The following is a 12,228-nucleotide window of genomic DNA, read 5'->3' as shown; positions in this document are numbered from 1 at the left end:
GAAGCCCATTCTGAAAGAAAGAAACCCTACTCAGTTTGAGTAACGAGAGTATTTGTGGTCTTTTTCAGCCCTGGCAAGGTGTTAGTCTTCTCTGCATTGGTTTCACGTACTTCACCAGGAGCAGAAAAGCATTAACCCACGAAGGTCCTGCCAGCACAGGTGGGTTGGTCGTCTCTTCATTCAGTCACACAATAACAGCAGCTGATATGATATGAAAGGCTGAATTCCATTAATGGTCTCATACAGCTCGTCATACCGTGCATATTCAGCAGATGAATCTGAGAAAATTAACAGGATGTCACCATGCTGTTCTGAAACTTGGAATAAACGTAAAACGTCTTTCACTTTAGCGTGAAATCACAGAGGAGCCCATTTTCAGGATAATACCTAAGATTAGCTGCATTGTTACCAAATATGGTAATATAGTTGACCTATTCTCAGATATATATTTATTAGCATCCTTCATGACAGCAAGAAATATACAGTAACAGTAATTTATGTATGTCTGTGAATCTGTAGTTTGATATGTCGTATATGCATTTTAATTCTTCATATTTTGTCATTCAATTTCCATGTTTATTTTTAAAGTTTTATTTTTAAAGCTTTATTTAGGATATACACCATTGATACCTATAGTTCTTCAATAAAAATTGTCACTTGTCCAGTGACATTGCAGACTCTTTCATCTGTAATGCCTTTAAATCAAACAAAATATATACATCGCTTTTGTGCTTGACCAGAAGCACAATAATTGGTTTTAAGAAAATTAGTAACTAATAAATAAGATTTTGTTAAACCTTTTATGGTAGTTTTAAGAAAGCTCTTCTAATAGGAAGCTACTGGGAATTAAGTAATGAGTCTAGAATTTTCCCAATCTATATTCCTGCCTTTTTTTCTTTTTCTATCCATAAGGGGTGAGGGAATCCCATCCCATGCAGATGGGTCTTAAAGGGGGGTTCTAAACGTTTGCCGTTTTGTACTTGTGCAAATACACGCACAGTCCTGCAAACAATCAAGTATTCTGCAGACTATTCGTGATTTTTAATTCCCCTGCCCACATAATGTTGACGAATGCGTTTGCTTGCTCCGTCAGCTTAGGATTCTGGGGAGAAAACTTCGGATCAATGGAGGGCTGGAAGATGCGGAAATCAATATGAAACAGGTGCAGATAAAAACGCTTTCAATCTCGAAGTCAAGTCTCAGTGGTCGACGGAAGATCGTCGTGTTGTCATTGATTTTACCCCAATGAATCACGAGAGGATAGTTTACCAAGTAAGAACCTGTTTCATACTGTATTTAACGTGCTTCCTCATCAATCTTTTCTGCCAATAACACTGATCAGTATCTACACTATTATATTGTCTAACAGTCCATGTTAACCATTCTTGCGTTAGTGGGAGACTACATAGGCTAATCAAAATTTATATCTGTGAAAGACAGGCAGAAATAATTATTTCGGCATAAGGTTTGTATTTAATAGCCTATGTCATTATGACTGACATAAATGCTTTAATATTTCGAATTCAGCTTTATGTATTGTAATTTTCTGTGAACAAGCGATTGATTTCTCAATTTGCATAATATAATACAGAAATTCCAAACCAATAAATCTAGAATGAAACAATTAGTTGCATGAGTGCATATAGAAGAACACTAAATAGCCCTAAATGGAAAAACATTTGGCGACTTCTTTATCCAACACCCGCTCTATACTAGCTCTCAAGGCACTGAGTCGGAGATCTGTTAACTGTGTTAACTGCCCACATTAGTACATTACGGCATTTATTGCAGTATCCATCTAGACACATCCGAGAAAGACTAGATAGCAAATGTGTCAAGAATAACAAAACATATCGGACATAATAATTACTACTTATTTCTGAAAGGGTGTGATCTTAGTCGCCACTCGACATGTAATGGGGGCGACAGGAGAGAAAAGGCAATAGAGTAATAAATTCGTTCAGTTTCTCGACTTTTTTCCACCCCAGAATACGTATGACAGGATAGATAAGGGGGGATATCTGGGGAAAGAGTTAAGAGGTTTACCTGCTTCTGTAAACGTCAGTATGTCCGTGCATCTGGCCGCGCAATCAAGGGTGGCGAGAACAACTTTGAGGAACGGGGGTGGTCTTTAATTTTAGACAATTGGCGATACGTGTGAGGATGCTTGGTACAGCAGCTCGAAAACCCACACCGTCGCCAGACGCGAATGCAGCATTTTCACTTGGATTATGAAGCATCTGATATTCTGCATTTGTTTTACAATAGCAAGTGTTGGTAGTTCAGACTGCCGTGTAATAATTTTGAGCAGATCCTCAGTACTACGTTCGCACTGCGTGTAACACTAAATTGTGGATTCCTGTTGTACCGAACATGACAAGCAGAGTGCTGGGTTATTTCCTACTTTTGTCGATCTTCCCTACACGGTAAGTGATATTGCGGTTACATGTTGAGTGTTAAATTGTTATTTTATTCGAATCACTGCTTTCTTGCAAACAGTTCCAGTATTAGTTAACACACACACACACACACACACACACAGATATATATATATATATATATATATATATATATATATATATATAGACACACACACACATGCAGTGAAATATGTTTCCTGATAAAACTTTAATACTGCATGTTATTTCAAATTTTATCTATGCAAATTAACCTGTGATTTGCTTTACAAAAAGATTTGAATATCACTCAATAAATCTGTTACTTCATTCACAGATTGAATACAGACTCTTGGTTCTCAATAATATGTTTTGCAATTGCCCAAGTCTGGCACCAAAAATCTTATCAGGAAAGGTTTCAATTTCAGCAACAATGATATTTATTATTAATAATCTTATTGATATAACAGGTCTTCCCACACAAAACACAGTTAAGTCCGTAGTTGGTGCAGCAAATGCAAAATGATTTAACAAATGTTGCTTCTGGCGTAGATTATCTGATTTGTTATATTTTGTTGTACTTTGAAGAGTGAGATTACAGGAAAAGTTTATGTTAAAAAAAAAGATATCTTGGGTTTGGTCGGCAGCCTGCCTCGTCTCTTTCTCGTACTCTTACTTTCTGTTATTAAACTGGGGTACAGTATGCATCATTGCCGAATGAGAAAAAAGCTACTAAAATAGTATTAAACGACTTCTGTTTTGTAGTTCCCAGACTCTCGAATATGAAGAGGAATACGAAGATGTTACAGTAAACCAAATGCTGGCACCCAAAACTCAACAGAGAGACGCGACACAAATATTGAACAATTTACTGAAAGAGTATGACAAGAAACTTCGGCCGGATATCGGGAGTAAGTAGCCCTGTTACGTTTTTCCGTGATAAACGTGCTGTATAGCGGGGTCTGTATTACTCAGGGGGTGGGGGACTTTGCTCTGCGCATGCGCCAGCGGGGTTTCGAGACCACATGCGCGCACAGAAGAGAATGGTGTGTTTCTGTTACCTGAAACTTAAAAAAAGATTGAAACCTATGCGTTAAATATGAAATATTGCTATACAGTTGACTTAAAAGATGTAAGGTTGTACTTAAAAGTGATTGATTTTGTAGACAGGTAAAATTGTTACCGATGTTTAGATTTTATGGGCGGGTGCAAGTTCTGTGGTCGGCAGATTGATCTTATCACACAGGGAGTCTGGAGCAGGTAAAACTGCTCAAAGTGCGTCGGATACATACCTGACCCTGTGCTTGTATGCCATGCTTCACTTTTACTTCTGTCCGTATGTCTCATAGGAAGGTAATATGGGATGCAAGAAAATTAAAGAATCCCTGTGTCGGCCTACTTGTAGAAATGGCAAAATAATTCAGTCTTATAAATGACGCTGATTAACTGTTAGCATTTGCCTTAGGACTTAATAGAACTGGTTTGAGATTGTATTCTTACAATGTGTCTGTAGTCATAACCATTCTTCTTTATAGTAGAATGACTTGCCCACTGAGTTTCCCCAAATATTGTTTGATACAACTGAAGTTTGATGGATAAAAGTAAATATGAGATTTAGGTTTCCTCAGAAACCGACTGCAGTAACTGAAAGCTTTAGGTACATAAATTAGTTGAATTAATTAGTTTCCTCAGACCTTGGCCATTGAAGGATGACGTATAAATAATCATCACACCAAGCATGTATGAGAGTGCGGGGATAAAAGACTGTGGAGGGGCTACTAATGGTAACATTTTATTTGGGCGAATTAAAATATCCATCCATTTTCCAAACCGCTTATCCAACTGGGTCGTGGGGGGTCTGGAGCCTATTTTGGATGCAATGGGCATGAGGCAGGGAACAACCCAGGATGGGGGGCCAGCCCATTACAGGGCACACTCACACACCATTCACTCACACATGCACACCTACAGGCAATTTAGCAACTCCAATTAGCCTCAGCATGTCTTTGGACTGTGGGGGGAAACCGGAGTACCCGGAGGAAACCCCACGACGACATGGGGAGAACAAGCAAACTCCACACACATGTGACCTAGGTGGAGACTCGAACCCAGGTCCCAGAGATGTGAGGCAACAGTGCTAACTACTGCACCACCATGCAAATTCAAATATAATTTTTATATTTTATATAGAAATATACTGTAGTCTTCTCCTTATGGATGCCTCTGGAAATCCCCCTCTGCCCTTTGTGAGAATGAGTTTTGCATGTTTTTTGTGTGGGTTCCTGCTTTGAGAAACATGCAGTTAAACTGCGTGGTGTCTCTCTATTGTCCATGTGACTGTTGGTGCCCTACAATGGACTGGCCTTCTGTCTAGGGTGTACCCCAGCTTTGTGTCCTATATTACCTGGGGTGGCCTTCAGGCAGTCCTGACCCAGATAAGCCGTTAAAATATGGATGGATGGTTTTTTATTAATAAGACAAATGAAAGTACAACCTATCTCACATATAAAGAATGCATGGAACATCTCTCATTTCCCAAAACCACTTATCAATGTGGCCCCGGTTGCATAAACAACACTACACAAATGTATTATTCAATTTCAGAAAGGATAAATATGAATTGTATGTTTGTGAGTCTGCGATTGGCCCACATTTTCATTTATAAATATAATACTAGAATGTGAGATAATCTTGTTTCTTCTGCCCTGGAAGAGATCCAGTTTTTCTGTGTCACAGATGAATGGCACAAAATCACCCAGCTACCCCGTCTCATCTATTTTATAAATAAGCAAATGTGCTATTCATATCCATACGATTCACACAGTAAAATGCTACATTGTGCACAGATGCATTTTGTGACAGAGGCAGCTCCATCATAACTCATAGACAATGACAGAAGTCGACAGGGACCAATATATGCTGAGATGTCAACCGGGATCCTGCAGCGATGGGAAAAGCTTTTACCGCATCCTGATGCTCTGTTGGGAGACAGTCACCACCCTGCTGATTCATACTCACATGTCGTTTTGCTGCAAAGTGGTCATGTGTCAGATTGTGAAAAACATATCAAAGCAGTTATACTGTAACAACCAGGAATAATGCAACATTGCAAATGACTTGTATCCGTTGATGGCAACGTTAATAGAAATGACGAATATTTTCTATTGATAATACTGCATCCATTTCAATAACTCAATTCTTAACTTCTTAATAGCAAAGTAGTACTTATCTTCCTTAAGTGATAAGGAGTCAGTGATGTTGCTCAGGACAGTAATTCCTCTGAGTCAGACAGTCAGGTGACTCCCTGTTAGGCTTCTTCTGGTTATAATCCAACAAAGTAGGAAGATTGTAGTCATAGTATTTATTGAGAGTTCTGCTGACTGGTGAGCGAGCACAGCAAATGACTTTACAGCCTTTAAATGCAAGCTTGCAGACAGTAAAGTTAATTTAAAGTGTTCTCCTCTACATCTGAGTACTATATGTAAATGGTAATGTGATCATTATGGTCTGGCTGGAATATGGTGTTGCTAGCCTCTCCAAAATGAATGTATCCATTATATACTACCAGCGTAGTGCTGTGAAGAATATTCTATAAAACATGTTTGTATTGCAAGAAATGTAATTTTGTGTTTGTACAGTAGGATTATTTTATAATGCTGTGTTGTTTTGCAAATGTATGTGAGATGGGAAAAGCCGGTCTGAGGTAAACAATCCTATAAAGTTGGCTTTAAACATTTCTCAGTTCTCACTTGCACATGGCAGATCTCAGTGAGGGCTTTCAACATTTCCCAGTGACCTTTGGTTTCAGAAGAACCTAACCAATACAGTATTACGTCCAACAGGCAGCCTTTAAGGAAAGGTTACATCGCGCTATTGTGAGGGACTTGCAGGACGCTGCCTCTTCACGGGGCCCATCAGCGCCAGTAGAAGTCAAAATAAGCGGCATCCGTAGTGTCTCTGCAGGCTCTTGGTTTTAAATGGGAACACTGATCGTGCCTTTTATGCCCGTGAAGGGGATTCTGATATACAGAAAACTCGTTCTGGCAGCCACTAATCTGTCAAGACGTTGTGGAAGACCACCGGACACCCAAAACTGACGTGGACCATGCTTGGATAAATGATCGGTGTTCAGCTTGAGCATTCCACAGGGTGCATGCCTCCGCATTACAGAATTACAGCGTCTTTATTGTTTGCCGTTGCCCAATATTGTGTAACTGTACAAATAAAGGGACAAAAGCAACTATACAAAAAAATATACAAAATAACCTAACGATATTGTTGCTTGTCTGTTCGTCTAACGGACAGTTTCCTTTGGACCTTGGGGCTTTCCAGTGCTGCAGTGGTGATGCTGTTTGCCAGTGGGGAATGGGGATCCTCCAAAGTGGGTCATCCTCTTTGGATAATGTGGGAATCCAATATAGCAGCTCCGTCTGTATGTAGTGGGACTTGGAAGTTATGATTGACAGCCGGCCGCCGGTCTGTCAGTTGTAATGTACTGGAGGGTAGTTAGCCTTAGATGTTACTCTGAACAGTCCATAAATACTGTACTATGCATGGTGACTCGGATCTTAGCTTCAGGGTATCGGGGAAATCCTTTCAGTAAGCCTTCGGAACAGCAGACTGAAAGCCGACGTTTTTCCAATAACGTGGCCAGCTTGCTGCAGACGACACGCTTGCTAATATGTGACAATCGCTGTTTTAATTCCGATCCCACGTAACACATACCGTGTGCAGTCATGCTCAACCGGCTGCTGTTCTGATTGGCGCATCTGCCCCAGAGGCAAAACGCGAGGGTCTGGCACGCTGGCGACGTCTGTCGCACAAACGCAGACATCTGTGTGCATTTACAGCAGGACTCAGAATGCAGGGGCTCTGCATTCGCCCACAGCCTGTTTCTTAAATAGCCACATTAAAACTTATTGCACTAGTGATGCTGCTTTTTGTTATATTGGTTTATAGTTAGTTCTCTTTCTCAAAGTGTGGCCCTAAAGGTTTGTGTTAAAGGTAAATTCTGTTTCCCAGAATAGCTCATTTGTGTACTGTATACTGTTCAGTTTGTGTGTACTGTACCACGTATACTTGTTTGCACTTTATACTTGTTTGCACTTTATACTTGTTTGCACTTGTGTGCTGTCTTTGCACTTTATACTTGTTTGCACTTTATACTTGTTTGCACTTTATACTTGTTTGCACTTTATACTTGTTTGCACTTTATACTTGTTTGCACTTGTGTGCTGTCTTTGCACTTTATACTTGTTTGCACTTTATACTTGTTTGCACTTGTGTGCTGTCTTTGCACTTTCTCTGTTTTGTACTCTATGCATGCTTATCTGTGTTCTGCACACTTGCTTCTGTACGCACAAGGATTTCTCTCTGGGAACAATAAAGTTATCCTTAATTTTAAAAGTGTGTTGAATTTAGTAAAAGCACGACATCCACGTTTTTTTTCCTTAATTATATCTTTGTGGGGACTCTCCATTCATTTGTGTGGGGAAAGCTCTAATCCCAACATGACAACCTTAACCCCCCACCCAGCCCTAACCTTAACCATAAGAAACCAAACAAAATATGAGACTTTTTTCGTTTATTTTTTTATTGCGGTCACAGATCTTGTGGGGACCTGAAAAAATGATCCCCACATTATGCACTAAACCCAAGTACACTCAAGCAAACCACACGCCCCCCCCCACTTTGGAGGTATGATTCAGCAGTGCTACCCATTGAGACTCCATGCTGTCCTGCTGAACTTTGAAATTATTTATTTTTTTATGCATATGAAGCCATATCCTTTGTGAAACTGTCAAAAATGAGGATATGACAGAATGTCTCATTAGCTGTGTAAATATCCAGACACTTTTTACGGAATTTCTATTAAGCTAAAAGTGAAACTGAAACATCTTAGTGTTGCCTGATGCTTCCGGGGATCTAATAAATACCACTGAAGAATGTTTATCAGCCGCAAAAAGCACTAAAAGCCAAACCCCTGATTCTGTTTTTTAATTTGCTAAATGGAATTGAGAATAATAAAATCTGGCACGACTGCAGTAGACGAGAGGGAGATTATCAAACATTTTTACAAATGGTACATGCTACGTAACACAAACACAGTATGAAATCGGGAAATTGCAGATTTTTCATTCTATCCTGTCATCAGCTGGAAATTTTCCATAAAACCAGAAGGAAGCATTTTTAAGTCTTTGCAGCATATATATTTCACTGTTATACTGGCATTCATTTTTCTTTGTTAGCCTTAGTTTAACTTTTCACTTTTCTCTGGATGGATATTAGGAGAGTGCTTACTCATACAGGGTTACATGGAAGACTCTCTCATGAGATTAAGCCGTGACCTTTTGGTGCTCATCCCACACAATTACCTTTCCCGCTCACACTCCTAGTATTAGTCTTAATTTGCACAATACACGGGGTTGAGGCTGAGGCACTGGTAAGAGAGATGTGCCCACAGCCTATTTTTATCCCTGTTTAAAAGTTTCATGAGCAGTACAGCGGCTTTATGATGAGGCTAGTGATGTGGCATCATTCATATTGTACTTCACTGGATGCAGTTCTTCCAGTTCCTTACAATGACTGAGGAGAAAGGTCTCCCACTGCACTACTGTATTCCAGTGGTCCAAGACAGATGCTGCTTAAAATCCATTCTCCTGTCTTAGCCAATCGCATTATTGATCATCCGGGTAACATTTCTTGCCCACGAAAATCTCAGGCCTTCGATAATCTTTCAGATGCAAGCCTCATCTTTAATTCCAGGCCTAGTTCATCTGACATCCTATAATTTGGGATGTGCACGGAATGCCTTTTTTCCAGCATGCCCTGCACGTGCACGTGGCGGAACTAAACTGGCATGGAAGTGTGTGAATGTGTATGCAGTTGTGCTACGATGTGTAGTTCAATATGTGACGCTTTCTCCTTCTGTCTGAGGAGGTCAGGAGTAATTATAGACCTTTTGGCTGGAAAGTAAGCAGAGTCTGACTGTTCTCCAGTGACACGGAGAGTGGTCCATCTCACCCAGTTTGTTATATGAAGTCTCTCGGTGTACCAGTACTGTGGTGTATTGGGAACCACTGTTTTTGCACCCCTCTCAGTTTGGGGGTTGAAATCCAGCCCCTTACTATGTTGTCATGTTCATGTCAGTGCTTCGATCTTCTCATGCGGTCCGAAGATGTGCAGCCCGGTGTGTGTGATGTGCCAGTGTGTTGATGTTTGTGTGCCCTGCAATGGACTGGCATCCTCTCTTGGCTGATTCCAGCCCCCCCTTGCAACCTTGTACTCATTAAGTGGGTGGAAAATGAATGGAGAGATAAGAATAAAACGTCTTTGTATTGCATTTAATGTTTTTGCAACTATTACATTTACTGTTACTTGAGTGGACGATGTTTTTGCTCAGCTATAAATAGAATCATAGCAAAAACATGCTTCTCCGTAACTTTGACCTACCTCATTAGAAGAGCTGCACACATGGAATGATATTAATGTCCCTAAATCATCTTCAGATTGATCGAAAAATATTGTGCTGAAATGGCCTCTTCAAAGGGGATGAGAATAATACACCTATGGGAAAATGGTGTCCGACCTGCTTTTGAGATTTTATCACTTCAAGTACTATTACGACCAAATGGCAGGGATTGCAGTCCTTCTCCATTATTCCCTGATGGTCTCTGCATCTTTTTCTACAGAAGTGGAGACCTGAGCCGTTTTGCCAAGGGCGTGTCAAAGCTAATTTAGTCATTTGCATAAAGCCAACGTGGTGCCTAGTTTATTTTATACATTTTCATAAAAGCAGATATTTCATTGTGGGACACATAGTCTATCTCTATATTGGGTCAGCATGTTCCTGATTATATTTTATGTATTATTATTGTATTTTTGCGTTTGCTCCTAAATATTGTACATTGATTTATGAGTAATTCAGCAATACGTACTTCATTCAGTGCATAAATATCACAAAGAAAGAAGTAATTATGTGCCCAGCGATGGGCTGGCCCCCCATCCTGGGTTGTTCCCTGCCTCGTGCCCATTGCTTCTGGGATCGGCTCCGGACCCCCCGCGACCCAGTAGGATAAGCGGTTTGGAAAATGGATGGATGGATGGAAGTAATTATGTATTTTTGTTGCCAGTTTGATGTATAACTCTCTCAGATAGGAGGCAGCGTAATGTTCCTGTCACAGTTACTGTAATGTCTTTAATAAACTTCTTATTCTTAGCCTTACTTAACAGGAAGAAGAATGTGAATATCATTCAGCTGCGATTACAATGTTTCCTAAATTACTGCTGTGTCAAGATGTTTCAATCATTGGAATGATTGCTTTCATGAGTAGCAAATGCAAGATTAATCAAATGACCCTAACTTCCAATTAAAAATTAATTTAAGAATCACCTCTTAGATTGATTTCGCAACAATAGTAAATAATAATACCATAAGTTTTAGGAATCAGCAAAATACATTTCAAATTAATGTGTCAAAGCCAAATTGTCATTGATCAACATGAAGGCTTATTCCTGTGTAATGATCTGTGTTTGGGATATTTACATGCATATGTTATTGTCGTAGCCTTTGTGAATTCTACTTCTAAGTGAAAGGAGGCTGGTAATTGATTATGTATGTCTGGGACTTGTTGAAATACTGTATGTAACCACCTTTTCCATGTCGGTTAATCAAATTGCTGCTCCTCCAAGCAAGTGCTGTGTTACTTAAATCAGTGTTTCTCAAACCTTCCGGGAGCTGAGAGGGAGCAAAAACATACAGTAAGGACCTGGTTGAGAAACACTGAGTTAAATAAACAATTTAATTTCATGTCCCATGAAATTGTATTGATGAATAAGTTTGGTGCACTGTCTAATAAATCTGTTGTCCTAAGGTGTGTGTTTACAAGGTGTATGGCAACTCAAAGGTTTGTAACTGCTGTAATAAAAAATGCAGGGACCTATAGACTAAAGTATATTTTAGGCCCTTTGAAAAAAGAAGCATGTGTAGTTTTAAATTGCCATCTTGACACAAATCCAGGAGGTGCACTTATAATTTATAGGGTTAGTAGCTTACAGTAGTGCTGAGAGAATTCTCATCCTTATGACACTTGATTAAGAGCTTTAGTCTATTAAAGAAATAAACAGCAATAATAATAAAATATCATATTTTCCCTGAATGATGCCACAATAAAATGAAGGCTTAATTGTTTTGGTTTTTCAAAGCAAAGAAATAAGTGCTTAACGTCTAATTGATACATTGGGAATTCTGTAAGCAAATTAAATGGGAGCAGAGCTCTGCGTGTTTGTGCATATTTCATTTACATATTTTAAGAGAATGAAAATATACTAGATGCGGAAAAGAAAACAATGTGTGTGTCTGAAAATCTATTAAAATGCAACCAGTGAGTAGGTCAGTCTTTTATAGCATCCAATTAAATCTGGCTTCAATAAGGGCTTAGAGATGAGAGGTCTCCCATTAACAGCCAACAGTTCAGCTGCTGTATCACACGACCTGCTTATCTTTCATCTGCATCACAGCATGCTATTCCTGCCACTGCTATTTAATTATATTTTTCTGTGTAAATTACCTTTGACCTGTGTAAGATAGACTGTTCTATGCCATCTCATACAGTAGGAATGAGTCATGATCATTATCTTTGGTTCTTATGGAGAACATGAGGAGGCACTCAGGGCAGAGAGAGCAGGTGGCTGGCCGGACCTGGCAGCGGTCAGTGGGTCTGCATCTCTGTAAATAGTCTTTGGAAAGGAACAGGTTGGAGAATTTCTGGTCCCAGCTCAGTCTTCTGAGGTTTATTGTTGACTGCTGTTGTTTCCGGTTTTGCTCCAAGTG

General features: G+C 39.7%; 1 protein-coding gene across 1 annotated transcript in view; it reads left to right on the top strand.

Moving 5' to 3' along the window:
• The first annotated feature begins 2,136 nt into the window (after positions 1-2,136).
• Positions 2,137-12,228, top strand: part of LOC125710309 (gamma-aminobutyric acid receptor subunit gamma-3-like) — a 50,442-nt gene continuing 40,350 nt past the window's right edge. The window contains exons 1-2 of the mRNA XM_048979891.1: positions 2,137-2,426; positions 3,162-3,307. Of these exons, the coding sequence (XP_048835848.1) occupies positions 2,374-2,426; positions 3,162-3,307 (199 nt within the window). The 5' untranslated portion in view covers positions 2,137-2,373. The remainder of the gene's footprint in view (positions 2,427-3,161; positions 3,308-12,228) is intronic.

Source organism: Brienomyrus brachyistius, chromosome 16 (assembly GCF_023856365.1).
Source record: "Brienomyrus brachyistius isolate T26 chromosome 16, BBRACH_0.4, whole genome shotgun sequence".
NCBI lineage: Eukaryota > Metazoa > Chordata > Actinopteri > Osteoglossiformes > Mormyridae > Brienomyrus > Brienomyrus brachyistius.
This window is presented reverse-complemented; position numbering and strand designations above follow the sequence as displayed.